Source organism: Sebastes umbrosus, chromosome 7 (genome assembly GCF_015220745.1).
Source record: "Sebastes umbrosus isolate fSebUmb1 chromosome 7, fSebUmb1.pri, whole genome shotgun sequence".
Classification (NCBI taxonomy): domain Eukaryota; kingdom Metazoa; phylum Chordata; class Actinopteri; order Perciformes; family Sebastidae; genus Sebastes; species Sebastes umbrosus.
The window spans coordinates 18212724-18228513 of record NC_051275.1 but is presented as its reverse complement, the minus strand read 5'-3'; the positions used below and the strand labels follow the sequence as shown (position 1 = coordinate 18228513).

General features: G+C 39.8%; 1 protein-coding gene across 3 annotated transcripts in view; it reads left to right on the top strand.

The window, feature by feature from the left end:
* Positions 1-15256, top strand: part of drd2a (dopamine receptor D2a) — a 49149-nt gene extending 33893 nt beyond the window's left edge. For 2 of the 3 annotated variants that reach the window (XM_037776429.1, XM_037776428.1), the window contains exons 3-8: positions 1450-1559; positions 8248-8384; positions 10792-11000; positions 12073-12159; positions 12458-12848; positions 14192-15256. In XM_037776429.1, coding sequence (XP_037632357.1) covers positions 1450-1559; positions 8248-8384; positions 10792-11000; positions 12073-12159; positions 12458-12848; positions 14192-14388 — 1131 coding nt within the window. In that variant the 3' untranslated portion in view covers positions 14389-15256. Of the gene's footprint in view, positions 1-1449; positions 1560-8247; positions 8385-10791; positions 11001-12072; positions 12160-12457; positions 12849-13830; positions 14147-14191 lie in introns of those variants that run through there. The other variant, XM_037776431.1, reaches the window with a different exon arrangement.
* The last annotated feature ends 534 nt before the right edge of the window (positions 15257-15790 follow it).

Here is a 15790-nt window from a genome sequence, read left to right as displayed (position 1 = left end):
CACTTTCTCAGTTCCCCAGCACCCATTATTGCATTTTCAATTTCCCAACACCTTACCTTTGCAAATTAAATCAGAATGCTGATACATTCTGAATTATGATTTGCTATGCACAGTGTGAAGTTACTGTATGAATTAAGTTGGAGAAGTGGGTCTGTTGGGTGTTGAAATAGCAAAGACAAAATTGCAAAAATGCGTATATCCCACAGTCAACATTTAATAATAATTATACTCTTTTAGCGTATATTTGTTTTGATTTCATTGCCTGAGACAATCAGTTTAATAATATCCACTGAATATGTTTCCCCATACTGATAGGAATAGATCGGTGTTGCGCTCATGAGGGCCTGTAATGGTTTTCAGTTATTCTGAGGCTCTTAAATTTGTTATGGGCTGCAGCACTGATGAGGATGTAAAAAAGGACAATTGTGTTGGTGGAGCTGGTGAGGAGCAACCTGTGGATTGTCATAATTCAAGAACAATAAATTGTGTGATGGTAGGGATGGAGAGAAACAGAGGATACTAAGAAGACTGTCTGGAGCAAAAGGTTGGAAAATGCAAAAAAAGAAGACAAGAGAGGAGAGGTTGTGACAGGGAGAAGGGCGCTCATTAGGCTGTCAGATCATTCTGCAATCACCGCTAGTGTTGTAGACACCAGCAACAACTTACAGCTCTTTAAATTGCCATTTAATTTTATGAAGACATGGCCTAGGGACCAAGATTAATCTGCCGCAGAGAGGTAGGAGTTGCCCCCCGACACACTCATCTCTCTTGGCCTTTTCAGAGCCGTGGGAGGAAGCAGGTAGGATGTAGTGTCAGGCGAGGTGGGTGGCATCGGACAGCTCAGACCTGTCAGAGCATCACTTGTGATGATGCTGCTTTTGTCTTGGGGTTTGACCAGAGAGCAACTGAGTTATGAATACAAATAGGTTTTCGATCATTGGCTGAATACCAGGATGCATGTTAAATGATAATTATCTCACTAACACTGAGAGTGCTAGTTTTGCTATAATCTATAGTGTTTGACATTCATGAATTCATTGAACAATCAAATTCGATATTCTGTCAATTTCCACCATGTCAGGTGTAATTTGTTGGATGACATGAATATAACAGACTATTTGGATTCGGTGTGTACGGTAAAATGTATATGACAGCTGTTTTCCACCTGCAAATTATCATTTCAAATGAGAAGGCTCACGCCTGCTCAATCTGTTTCCCATCAGACACCACTCGCAACTCATTCATTCTTTCCTCCTATGATTCAGTTTTGCTCTCTCTTCCCTCTCTCCTTCTGTTACCGGTATGGAAATAATGAAAAAATGAGAAAATGAAAAATTGAGATTTCTCTTTGTTGGAGAAGTAATAGACATAATTTCTGCTGAAGTGCAGTGGCTTTGTTCTGTTGACTGTTCCTGTAAACTGCCATTTTCTTGGTGTTTTCTCTTCTAGGTAGTGGGAGAGTGGCGCTTTAGCAAGATCCACTGTGACATCTTCGTCACTCTGGATGTGATGATGTGTACAGCCAGCATCCTCAATCTCTGTGCCATCAGCATTGATCGGTGAGTCTGCCACTGCACAGATTGTTTAGGGCTGCCTGTCTTGCTGTCTGCATGGATTTTCAATGGAAATCTTTAAGTGCATGACCATCGCCCGCATGTCTACAGACTAAATGCTTTTATTTCACACCACACACAACACCTTTATTTCATGTATATTTATCGTGAAGTGCATACCCGTCCTAATTACTGGCCACCAGATGTTATGAGTTATAAAGGTGAACATCTCAAATTGCAGCATATTCTTTAAAAAGTGTGCATAATGTCAAAGGCCATCCTTATGGAGGGAGGTGTATAACTAAAATGTTGAGTACCAATGAGGAAAACATTACAAAAGGAAATACAATAAGGGGCCCAATATAGAATATTACATCGGGCTAACAAAAAAATAAGACTCTACAAACAACATATGCAGTAATAACAGCATATAATACATTTTAAATTCACTGTTTTCACTTTTATAGTGATCAAGGTTACAGTGATCAACCGTTTATATGGATCAAAAAGCTGGGGACAGAATCATTCCTATACAAATACTGTTTAAGTAATTTTCTCCGTTGATACTCTGCCTTGCAGACTGTCTATTTTACGGCTGGATACCCGACGCTGATGCTGCATGCACATTGATGTCATTACGGGAAAAAGAGTCATTTTCTCTGAATAAAAAACAAATATGAACGGGGAAATCAACTGGTTGAAACCGCCCTCGTCAAGTGGATTGATAATCCCTGGTCATGTAACCCCCCAAAGTGAAACTTTGCCGATCCTCAACCGGCTCTGTTGCACACATGCATATGGGCACCTGCCTCCCTCCATGCCGCTACCGAGTAAGTGAGTGAACGAGCAAGGAGCCCTGGCAAAGGGGTGCCATTCTGCATACACGCTCTCGCTGCAGAGCCGGCCAAAAACGACAATGCCTCACCCTCAGTGAGGGAAAAGACAGGAGAATTGGCAGCGAGCCAGTAAATAGCTAAGCGGTCCGTTTTATTACTTTGCATTTATGTGATAAATAGGCTATACAAATGTCAATTACATGATAATCTGCATGAGAAAAAAACACAAAAATTTAAATATATATATATATATTTCATTGTAATCATTGGCCTATAGTGATCAATTTGACCTGGACAGATGTGATCACTATAAGCGGTTTCCACTGTATCATATAACTTTTGGTTTATCCGACTGTGATTAATAAAAACAAAATTTTAAAAAAAGCATTTGAATTTGAAAATAGAAAAAGTACATCTGTAGAAAAAGCATCAGTTTGGTAAAAGTTAATATAATGACTAACATTAAATTAACAACAGGTGAAAATCTTGTTTTTCTGATCTCCAGTGGTTTAACTTGCTGCAGTGATGTAGAACTGTCCTCCAGGGTGGGGTCAGTACACTGTGACATCACTGTTGGGTGTGGTTATGAGGGCAACAGAGCACACCTCTGACACCACGCGTCTGACCACACCCACATCCATCGGTGATGATGCTTATGGTCCAACTTGTAGACTTTAGGCTTTGAACTGGTGAGGGCAGTGAACCACCACTTTTCAGACTCGTGTCAAGTTACTCTTTAATAATGACAGAAAATAAATATGTATAAAGGCCCTGAATGCACTGCAACTCACTTCACCCCTGATGGAAACAATTGTTAGATTTAAGAAAATATTGTTATTCAAACCTGCATTTACTGATTTTTTTTAGTCATTTGGGGGCAGCAGAAAAGCGCTGAAAACACAGTGCTGACAAATTAGCATCTTTTAAGTTGATATGTTGAATTTAGCAAACAGTATCTTATTTATACATTGAGCCGATATGGAGCAACATCCACTCTCCACCAAAATGTACTCTCCTTTTAGCTCTGTGTTCTTGGTCTTTACAAACTCCTGAGGGAAATATCTGGCCCTTAAGCTGTTAAATGCTCCACTATGTTCACCAGCAACTTGCTAACTGTGTCTGTCTGCTGTTTGGTGCTGAGGTAGAGTAAAGTGGTTTGTTAGAGCTTTTCTGCTGCTGCTGAAAGCAAAGCCGTGAGAGCGCTGATAAACAACAGGGAACTGAAGAGTTGAGTGATCATTCTCCGTGAGTTCGTCATATGTGATTTACATAGAAATATTCATTGAAGCAGGGATAGTTAAATACACAAATAGGGTTTTATTTAAAACACCAGTTCATGACAGCACCTGTTTTGACACAAAACCTCCTCAACCTACATTCTTGAAGGCCTTGTCCAAAAATAAATTGACTTATTTAGTTGTGTAACTGGCATGATGACTCATTATATGATGACAGACTATTAAAGTGGATCACAAACTGCTGAAGGAAGCACAACGCTCAGGCTTTCAATAAAGAACTGTAGGAAGTAATCATGTAATGTTGACAACCAGAATATGATTTGAAAGTGTGAGGTCTTGGTTTTCTCCACATGACGTCTGAAGAATACCAACAACACACAATATTTCCCATATTGTCATTTTATATAATTCTGTCAAGTTTAATGTTACAGGATTTTCTGTTTGGCTGCATTTCTCATTTTAAATCCATACATAAAAAAAATGGTCACACCCAGACACAATATCCATCCTTACTGCAGTGAATGAATTAGAATGCAAAGGTCTCGCATATACGGAGAAAAGCTTATTAAAAGCTATTTTGAATAATCTCATGGTAGATCATTGCTTTCGTGTATTTGAAATTAAATGTTACAAGCAGAGAGGAATAGCATCAAAATTAACATTTAGATTTTATTTATGTGACTTGTGCCTGCTTTCTGTGTACTAATCGCGGGAAGGATGAGTGTGACGGTATCAAAAATCTCTTTCCCCTGGCTTGAGTGAATTTCTGCGTCCACTTGTATGATGCTGTTTTGTAAAAGTTTGGATAAGAGTCAGTGAAAATGTTGTTTTCTTTTCATCAGTTCAACAGCTCAACAATTTATTAGGGCTGTCAATCAATTAAAATATTTAATCGCGATTAATTGCATGATTGTCCATAGCTAATCGCAAATTAATCACACATATGTGATCCGTTCAAAATGTACCTTAAAGGGAGAGTACTTAATACTCTTATCAACATGGGAATGGGAAAACATCCTTGCTTTATGCAAATCTATGTATATATTTATTATCAGAAATAAATTAACAACACAGAACAATGACAAATATTGTCCAGAAACCCTCACAGGTACTGCATTTAGCATAAAGAAATATGCTCATATCATAACATGGCAAACTCAAACCCAACAGCTGTCAGTGTGTTGGTGTGCTGACTTGACTATGACTTGCCCAAAACTGCATGTGATTATCATAAAGTGGGCATGTCTGTAAAGGGGAGACTCGTGGGTACCCATAGAACCCATTTTCATTCACATATCTTGAAGTCACAGGTCAAGAGACCCCTTTGAAAATGGCCATGACAGTTTTTTCCCGCCAAAATGTAGCACAAGTTTGGAGCGTTATTTAGCCTTTTAACGCGACAAGCTAGTATGACATGGTTAGATTCCTTAGGTTTTTGTAGTTTCATGTGATACCGGTATCTTCAGCTTTAAAACTGAGCCCACTACAACCTCCGAAAGATCGATTGCGTTAATGTGTTAAAGAAATTAGTGGTGTTAAACCGATTTTGCGTTAACCCGTTATTATCGCGTTAATGTTGACAACCCTTCAATTTATACATCAAAGGATTGTTTCTTCGCTATTTTTCTTATTCACCAATGTGAATGTGTCGAGAACTTACTTTTGAAACTTTGTAACCACAGGACAGAAAAGAGGTTTGTTAGTTACTCTAATGTTTAAAGGATGAGCACTTTAACAGCAGTAGGCGTTGGCCAATCAAATCAGCTACTCGCATCCTCTTTAAAAGCAGAAGACTATGGGCATGAGACAAAACGGCTTTTGCGTAGGAGGTGATATGAATATACACATGCCAAATGTGATTTAACAGAACTGAAATGATGTTGCCAAAAGGCAGACTGGTTTTAAATTGAACCACAAAACACTTCCCCATCATGATGCTCTCAGTCTTAAGTCCTAATGTGCCATGAAATATTTTACAAATCAATCATGTCAGAGCAGTTAGCCTTCAACTTTAGTGACATGTAGTAAGGCAAAAAAAAAAATTCTGTAATTTTTGTCAATGCAGTTAGTCATATTTGAGTGCGTTTACAACCAGTACACTACTTCAAATACCATGAGAACAACTAATGTCTGTTTAAACTGTTTACATAATTACATAAACTTTCAGCTCTCCATAGTAATCCCATTAATGTGACATAAAATATGATTATGATAATAGTGAAGAAATTGGTTTGGAGTCATGGGAGTTTCTCCTACATCCCCAATGATTTGAGCTGTGAACCTGTGCACATTCACATTCACTGTGCAGAAAAGCATCTGTGGACTTATTTTGCTGGAGCTTAGTAGCATGTCACAAGATTTAATAAGAAACCCAATATGTAATTTTAATGATCGTACAAATTACAGGTATATTTAAGTGATTGGTTGGCAACCCTTCAATGAACTTGGATTATAGATCAAAACCTTTAAGGTACCAACACTTAATGTGGCAGGATAAAATTGTTCATCCATTTAATTAAGAACTGCAGCTGTAATGCACTTATCATTCACGCTGCTATTTATGGCTACAGTGATTCAACCATGAGAGACGAAAGGCCTTTATACACATTTTTACATAACAATCAACCATTAATCTAACGCAGCACAGATTATTCCTATAACCACATTAAAATTCATGTGCATTTACAGTAAATGCGTCCTAAAAGGTTCCCTGTGACGTTTTCTTGTACAAAAATGCACATTGTGTGTAGCCTTGGGGCCTAACAACTGTGTTTGATGCATTTCCCTTCTCATAAATCATTCACAAAGCTGAATTTAAAGATGTCATCTTCCTGTAAATTGTTCTGTGTGCAAGTACTACACTGAGAGCAACTTAAAACCGGAATAAAATTCCGTCTATGTCTCCACATACTTAGCAAATAAAGCTGATTCTGATTTTATTGTTTACATCCTTGTTTATTGTCAAGCTTCGGTTGTGCTTTCCACAAGGACGGCCGCAGGGACGTGAGCTGCTGTGGAATCATGACGGGGAAACTTTGGATCTTTTAAAGTTCTCCATTTTGTCCGTGCATCTACGTCCGTGTAGTTTGAAAAATTTGATGTGCGCGGACAGGCAAAAACCTGCTGCACAGAACCTCCGCAAAGGCCGTGTCTGGTGGTGTGACGTCACTTTTGCAGTACCAGACACTCGCGACTCTTGCGGATGCGGCAAGCACAAATCACACTTCACTCGGAATGGGTGTCGCACAAAGAACGTATATAACGATAAGAAGTGAAAGTTAATTGGTTGTTCCATTGCAACCAGCAGCAAAGCATCGCTTCCGGCATTTTGGACTGAAAGCGACTTCCGGACGCCAGTAAAATGTCCGCCTACAGAGTGCCGTACAAAAGTAAAACTAAATTATTTTTATTCTATTGTCATATTTAATGTCTCTATCAAAATGGCCTGTGTTGAACAATGAAAATATTATTGATATGTACACTATTATAACTACTTACTTACTTAGTAAGTGAGCAATGGACAAAAATGGAAGAGGCCATTTTCAATTCAATTTAATTTATTTTTGTATAGCGTCAAATCACAACAGAAGTCATCTCAAGACGCTTTATATATAGAGCAGGTCTATGACCGTACACCATAGTTTAGAGACCCAACAGTATCCACCAAGCGCACTGTGGCCAGGAAAAACTCCCCGATTACTGGGAAGAAACCTGGAGCAGAACCGGGCGCAGGGCGGGCGGCCATCTGCCGAGACCGGCTGGAGAGAGAGAGAGAGAGAGAGAGAGAACCTCTGACCTCAAGATATGTAAATGGGTTCTATGGGTACCGACGAGTCTCCCCTTTACAGACATGCCCACTTTATGATAATCACATGCAGTTTGGGGAAAAAAACATGCCGTGTTTTTGAATGCAGTATAAATGTGTTATTTTCACCTATACTTATACTTATATCTTTTGGCCTTGCACCAGCGCTGTCCATTATCACTCTTTGGCCAATTGGCGAGCTTTTTCCATACCCAAGGCTTCTTTTACGCAAGACCTTGGTACAGTGTGTTGCACAATCCATGACAACATACATGGCATAATACAATTACCATAGATTTATCCTTACTTCTCTTGTGTGTTTCCATAAAGGAAACCAAACAAAATAGTCTCTTAAAAGCCTTACCCACTTGGCTTTATGTTCAACGTCGTTCAAACCAAACTGCACAGAAATCAATGCATCACACGCTGTAAAAAGCCGTCCATTTCCTGGTAAATTACAGCAAGCTCACTAATAAGGTCGACCCATGTAGCAAGGTTAAATGATAAGGTCTTTCCTCGGAGGGAAAACACTACCTTACAGTTCCTCCTCTTCATGTAAACTGCAGCCGACATCACAGTCCAACATCAAAAAGGACCTGATCAAAGATGACAGGCAAGATCTCTTGGTTTTACCACTTGTACGCTTCATGTTCTCCGTCCTCTTTTGAGCTAAAATCCATTGATGAAGAGAGAGAGAACAAGTAACAGAAAGGGGATAAATTTAGCTCACTAAATCGAACATGAATGAATTCACACTAGAAGTGTATGACTAGGATTTTTCTTCCTTGTTATTTTTTTTGTTTTACCCTTTACAGTTACACAGCAGTTGCAATGCCAATGCTGTACAACACCCGCTACAGCTCCAGGAGACGGGTCACAGTGATGATCTCTGTGGTGTGGGTACTCTCTTTCGCCATATCATGCCCCCTATTGTTTGGCCTAAATAACACAGGTAAGAGAGTATGATAAATGTTTTTTCATGGTGTGACTAAATTGGTGGAGCAATTATGGTGCCATACTGTATTATTCATGGGTACATCCACTGCACAGTACAGTGCAGCATATACATTGTATAAACATATAAATTATGGAAATAGCTCTTTCATATATTTCAAATGCTTGCCCATATTTGCATTAATGTTTCACTATATGTTACAGCATTGCACGCTGTACAATGTTAAAAAAGTTAAGTATAAGCTACCCATACCGGTAAACAATTATTTCATACTGACATGTCAGTACTTTAAGTGAGCCATAGCCCTTTGGGTTTCCTTTTCCACAGAACAGGGGCTTTAACGGAGGATTACGATTAAAGCAGGTTCCGAATAAGGGCTTCTTAGACTTGTTGCTGACCAGCTCCTGTGGCTCGATTCCTGTCTCTTTGAAGCCTCGCTCATCCCTTTGAGTGCCTTGATGTAATGTCGATTCTGCCGGAACTCAGACGGTTGGATTTGTGAGCCCCACAACCGCTTTCAAGCAGTGAGCAGTGGCTGCAGATCCTGCCAGTCTGAGCTGCAGGAAATATAAAAGCAGAGATAGCCAGCAGGAAACACTGAAATTGAAGCAATCAAGTTCCAAAAAAAGTGGATCCTACATTTGCCACAACTCCAGTTTGTAACACAAGTTTTCTGTTAAAGGGTTATGTTAAGCAGCGTAACATAATTGTGATTGGTCCCTGTGCAAATATTTTTCTTGGGCCCTCGCCACAAACACAAGCGCACGCTTGTGAACACGCATGTGCACAGAGAACCACTCCAAACAATTGTTATGCCAGCATGGAGAGGCTCACCATGCAACTCCCATACTGCAAACCAGATATCAGCACCACGGACAGCAGACAGCTTGCTAAACTTATCAACGCTAATTTAACAGCCTACCCTGGAATCAGCCGCCCCTTCTTCTCAGACACAGATTTCAATGGGTGCGCATTTTCCAACATATGAGATGTAAAAATTACAGTGCTACAGATTTAAATCCCTGTTCCCACTCTGTAATAACAAAAAGAAACCAGTACTGACCCTTTAGAAGTTTATCCTACAGGTCTTGTGCTCCACAAAGTCATTAACAACACTGCTTAAGAACTATGAGCTTTTTTATTGGAATGTCCTGGCCGTGAGCAACGCAGCACGACGTTGTTTTGAGCTGAACCTTTGTCAGACACCCAGCTGTTTCTATTTGTTCCTGTCGCTTGCCTTGAAATTGCCTCAATGGACCAGGAGCGGCTTATTAGTGAAGTTGAAATGAGGAGTTATCTATACGATACCTCCTCATTTCACTAGCCCGTGTGTTTTCTGTTTAAAGAGAACAAATGAAAGAAGATAAGTGGTTACGTCTCCAGTCTGATCTCGAGCGCACAGCCAATAGGTAGCCTACGTTGTTTGTTTCGGCTACATGACGTAACAGAAGTGCATATAACGGATTCATTGATTGTGATTTTTGGGCCCCTGACAGCTTCTAGGCCCCGGTGCGCCGCACTGGTTGAACCGTGAATATTTATGCCACTAGTTATATTTTCCGACTTTGGGAAACTCCTGCCAAAGCCACAGAATATATTGTACTGTTCTTCTGAGTAGGAGTCCTCCTGACAAGTAAAAAACAGAATTTCATTTGTAGAATTGGGCAGCAACCCGCTCTGCTTCTTGAGCTGCGGCCACCCTGAAGTGTGAAGATTGCAAGTTGTTAACATGAGCTACACAATTACTGTGACATCTACAGTATCCACGGCGACTCAGTTGTTATCTAAGCCTGTGTGGCAACAATTGTTGCCTAATCTGGAGCTGCCTTTAGGGAAGTTTACTGGGACCATTTTGGTATTGAGGCCAGAAGTGGACAGCTCTGTCCAAACACTGTCACCTCAGTGTGTGTTCTGGTGTGAAGGGAGTTATGAAGCCAGTGACGCAGCTCAGGGCAAATTTGGCTGGCTTTGAAAGTAAATCAGTGAAATCTAAAATTAACAAACAACCGGTGCAGGCAGTTTAATTGGGGTGACATGATCTCTACATTTGGCACCAGAAAGAAGCCCCGTTGCCGAATCCTGGATCAGCTATAAGGCAGTTCTGAGTGAGGTAGGTTAGAATAAAAAAGATCGTAATGGTCTAAGCGCATAAGAGGGGGGAGAGGGAAGAAAACTGTGTGAATGACCTCCAGGTGATGGGGAGGATAGAAGTGGTTATGTTTCTGGATGAATTTTCAAGAGATTGCAATCAAAGACCTTGGTTCTTAGCTGCACATGAAGTTCCCCATTTTATTGTAGAAAGTTTTCCAAGAGTCACAGTGACAAAAACAGAACAAAAAACTATTTTGTTCAGAACATAACATGCAGTCTGAGGCTGTTATTGACCTTGTGCTTATCTCCACAGCTACTCGTGATGAGTCTCAATGTGTGATCGCCAATCCGGCCTTCGTGGTGTACTCCTCCATCGTGTCCTTCTATGTCCCCTTCATCATCACTCTGCTGGTTTATGTGCAAATTTATGTGGTCCTGAGGAAGCGCAGAAAACGCGTAAACACCAAACCGAAGCAGCGCGCCTGTCAGGCTGCCGACCCTGATGCGGCCACTTCGCTGAAGGTGATCTTGCAATATGGCTGCTGTTTTTTACTACAGTACTTACGCTTTTACGGCTTCAATATGAAACTGAGATTGATTTACAGCTTTTATTATACCAGATGTTTTTCTATACTTTTTGAATGTTAGAATGATGTCTTTTTCAACCAGTTTGAAAATAAACAGTGTGCCCTTTGAGTTCATTTGTGAAACTGCAATCAATAATTTTCTCAACCCAATTATACTTGATGGTATTATGATGGTCATCGTATTACATAACACCATACCGTAAAGAGGAAAACCCAGACAAGAATGGAATTGATTTTTCTTTGGAAAAACAGTGCGCAACATTCATAGCAAGAGATTAAAAGGGCAAGGCTTAGTTACACCTAAGGCATATTAAGTGTATGTAAATAAAGTACTCTATAACTGGTTCCATCCAGGAGGCCAATTTTAATCCTAATGTCACATTTACATGCATGTTTTCAGTGTTGAAAGCCGTCACACAGCTTTAATTACGATGGCCCTCAAATGACCTTTTGCTGTTCTAGTTATTGATTTTACTGCAACTCAATGGGCTCTGCACAGAAAGCCAAGTAATGCTTTTGATCCAGTGCACTACATTACTCATGTTCATGCACAGCTTCACCATGTGGTTTCTGAAAGTGTGTGTTATAGAATGAGGTCAGAGAGAACATTTATAGCGGACGTGGGCGTTTACGGGGATTATAGGCTACACATTACCACCTCATTTAATGATGTGTGAAGTCGTTAGTCGGCAGCATATTGACGGATTATGTATATGATCTTTATGGAGTAAAAGAACATAATTTAAATAAAGTTTTGCTCGCGTTGTTAATTGTTGGATGAGTTTGCATCATCTTGGTGAAATAACCTCAGACAGTTTCTTACACCGTCGGGTAAATAGACTGCAGCTGCAGATCAGATTCTTGCTAAACAGCCTTTCTGTAGCAGAGCTCGATGTAGCCTCATTTGACCTGGTAGGCTGTTGGACCTGTGCTTAGACAGCCCTTTTGTCAGTAGTGCTTTGACATTGTACCCTCCCCTTGCCTGACACAGCTTTTTTTCATTTCAGGATAAGTGCACTCATCCAGAGGATGTGAGGTTGTGCACCATGATTGTTAAATCTAATGGGAGCTTTCCTGTCAACAAGAAGAAAGTGGTGTGTGCTCTTTTATTTTGTTTCCTGCTTTTTTCAATCTAAAAGTTTAATTGTTGGAAGCATATTTTTTTTGCCCGTAAAAGATTTAGCAAGGTGTCACCTTGAAGTTTTCCTCCATTTCTCAAGAGAAAATATTGAAAAGGTGCCTTTCTGCTTCTGTGAGCACGGCAAAAATAAATTAAACACTGAAAGCGTGATAGTTTATCTGTTTAATACCTGTTATTTTAAATGTCACCCATTGCCTAAATAATAATTACCATTTGAATCCATTTTTTGTGCTCATCCTGACCTTGCTCAGATATTCATCAAAGATGTAGTCAATGAGGGGGAAGATCTGGAGCTGGATGAGCTGAACAGCGGCAGCAGCCAGAAACAGAAGCAGCAGCCTCAGTGTGCTCTCGGAAACACTCCGGCCACCAGCCACCAGCTACTGATGCCCAACAAGGCCAACGCTAGCCCCAGCTCCTCGCCTCCCACGCCCCCGGAGGAGGGCCAGAGAGCAGAAAAGAATGGAGATCCTACCAAGGAGGCTCTTGGGGATCCAGCGCCTGTTGTGCCCAAAGCCTTCCAGACGCAGGCCTTACCTAATGGCAAGACTCAGACCTCTATGAAAACCATGAGCATGAGCAAGAGGAAGATCTCCCAGCAGAAGGAGAAAAAGGCCACTCAGATGTTAGCCATTGTCCTAGGTAAGTTTGCTTATTCATAACTAAATTTGTATGCATTTCACCTTTGGTATAAAAAATTAATTTACAATCAGTGACATTAAAGTTAAATGAAATGCTGTTTTGTGTGACTAAATTATAGACTGTGTATATAGATGGACGACGCATCTCCACTTCCTACAAAAGTGAAGCCAAAATATCACAGATACGGCAAGCGCCCAGGAAGAGCGCCTTGAGTGCTTTGAAGCAAATTATTGTAGTGGCCAAACGGTGGTACTGCAACTTTTGTGTCTGTCACATGATGCCATTGGGCCCAAAAATACTTTTTCCCATAGACATTGGGAAAGAGACGTCTGTAACTCGGCGGACACTTTTTTTTGAGTTAAATCAACTTCCTAGTATGAACACTTGAATAGCCCTTATTCAAATCATTTGGTCCTAAAAGTTGTAAAACGCACTAATAGCTGAAATTGACACATGATCTATTACAGACTCGTGACATTATGGAAAGTTAAAGTTGCATTTCCTCTCTTGTACAATTCCCGAGCTTCCGTCTCTGTGACTACTTCACTCAGAGCAGCTGTCAATCACAGCTGTCAATCATGACGTCACACCCCCTTTTATAGCATCAAATTACTAATTAAAACCAAACTATCAGAAAAATTAACACTTGAGCATACAGCAGTGTGATGAGAACTACCTAAAATGATAGAAACCATCTTTGGGAGAAATGTATTTGACGTGTCCTTTGACTTTTTAGTTTGGCTCCTGTCCCATCCACTAACCTGGAGGGGGCGGGTTTATGACCTATACTGCAGCCAGCCACCAGGGAGCGATCAAGATGTTTTGGCTTCACTTTTGGGGAGCTGTCATGTCGTCCATCTTTATATACAGTGTATGGAACAAACACAACACATCGAAGTGGAACTGACACTGTGTGATGAATGAAGCATTTTCACAACCAAATAACCAAATATGTTTTTTGTTATCAACTTTCCACATGCAGTGATTACAGCATCAAACCAGCTGGGGACTCTGTTCAAACTCATCAAGACTAAATATTTGTTTCTCTTCTAATTTACCACAAGCCAATGCTGTAATGTACAATTTAGAAAGACGTTTTTCTTTCGCACAAGCCCCCAGCCTCTGCATGTGTTTTTATTTCCATCTCAATTTTTTTGGTAAGTCCTGAAACAGAGATTGAAAACAAGACGGGCAGTGATGCAACGAAAAGAAATTGTTCATATAGTTGTATTTTCGAGTCAACTCCATTTTACCCATATTGTTGTTGAATATAAAAACCTGCTTCCTCACTTTTCTGACTAAATTTTCCTAATATTCCCATTTTCTTTCTTGTATCTCCTCAGGTGTATTCATCATATGCTGGCTGCCCTTTTTCATTACGCATATCTTGAACACCCACTGCACTAAATGCAGGGTTCCCGCTGAGGTGTATAATGCTTTCACTTGGCTAGGCTACGTGAATAGTGCTGTAAATCCCATTATATACACCACCTTTAATGTCGAGTTCAGAAAGGCTTTCATTAAGATCTTGCACTGCTAAACTGCAGCATCACTTTGTCTGATCAGACTGACGGAAGAGCATCAAATAAAAGCATCTCTTCTGGCAAATACCTCATCCTGTTAAGGAAAACGCACCACAGGGGGAAACTGCGATTCGCTTTTTTTTTAAAGTTATGGAGCTGAGTGACTGAAAAACTGACAGTGTCTTACTATTGAAAGGCATGTTGGCTCTATATGTGAATTGTTTGTGGAGTCCCGTTCTCCAAATCGCTGAATGTAAAACAAGAAATGTCTGTAACAATGACCTGTTTCATGGAGAAAAAGAAAAATGTAACATTGTTCTCTAAATTATCATTGTACTTGTCACGTAAGGAGACATCTGTGTATACCGCACACATACGAGTCGCAAACTGCTATTTATTGTGCGTGTACTTTACGTTTTGATGATGGAGATTTTCTGCAAATCTTATAGATATCAAGTCAGTGTTCATTGCAGTGTTAAAACTGATACGTGAGCTCTTAATCTTAAATCCTATCACTGATTGGAATGTGTGTTAAAGACAAGAGACTATTTAACTTGCTGAATAATGTGGCTATGCCAATACCCACATATTTGCAATTTTATAAATTGAAAAATCATATATTATTATTATTATTGTTATTATTATTATTATTATTATTTGCTGTACATAGTTTTTCTTAAAACATTAACTGTGATTATATGCCTGCAATGGAAATGTGATGCATGCTACACTGCTCCTCTACTTGACTTCTCATGAAATGTATATGTTTAACAAAAAAATACAAAAGATGTCAAATAAATGAAGTTATGAGACACTGCAAAGTGCCACATGAATATCAGTGTTTGCTGTGTGTATACAGATACAGCCATAAAAGACTTGACATTACTCTGCAGCCTCTCTCTTATTCCCAGGACTGGTTTTGCAGTTTGAGTAATGTTGTTTACTGGAAGTAACTCTGAGTTGCTCAGTGGCAAACTAATGACCTGTGCTGTATATGTGGACTTTGCAACTTCCAGGTATAATCATGTGGATGTGTACAACCCCTGAAGCAGCTCCCCGGGGCCTCTGCTGAGTAAGAATGAGGTGAACTTGGCAAAACTGAAATAATAGATACAGCAATACATCCATGTGTGTTGTTTTTTGGGTGACGAATCCTGCATTTCATTTCAGTTCAATAATAAAGACGTTATTATCAACAAAGATATGTTAATGTTTTGATGAATATCAGCAAGAGAGTACTGTAGCTTAAGTGATAAATCACAATTGCCAGGCACTATAGTTTAATCTCAACAAGACAATATTTTTTTATGATGGAATATTTTGTGGGAATTGGTGTGTAAAACACATTTATCTTGTCCAGGTGCAAAAATTGTGTGGTGATTTCTTCTTTCCATGGACTACCAACTATGTAGATTGCTT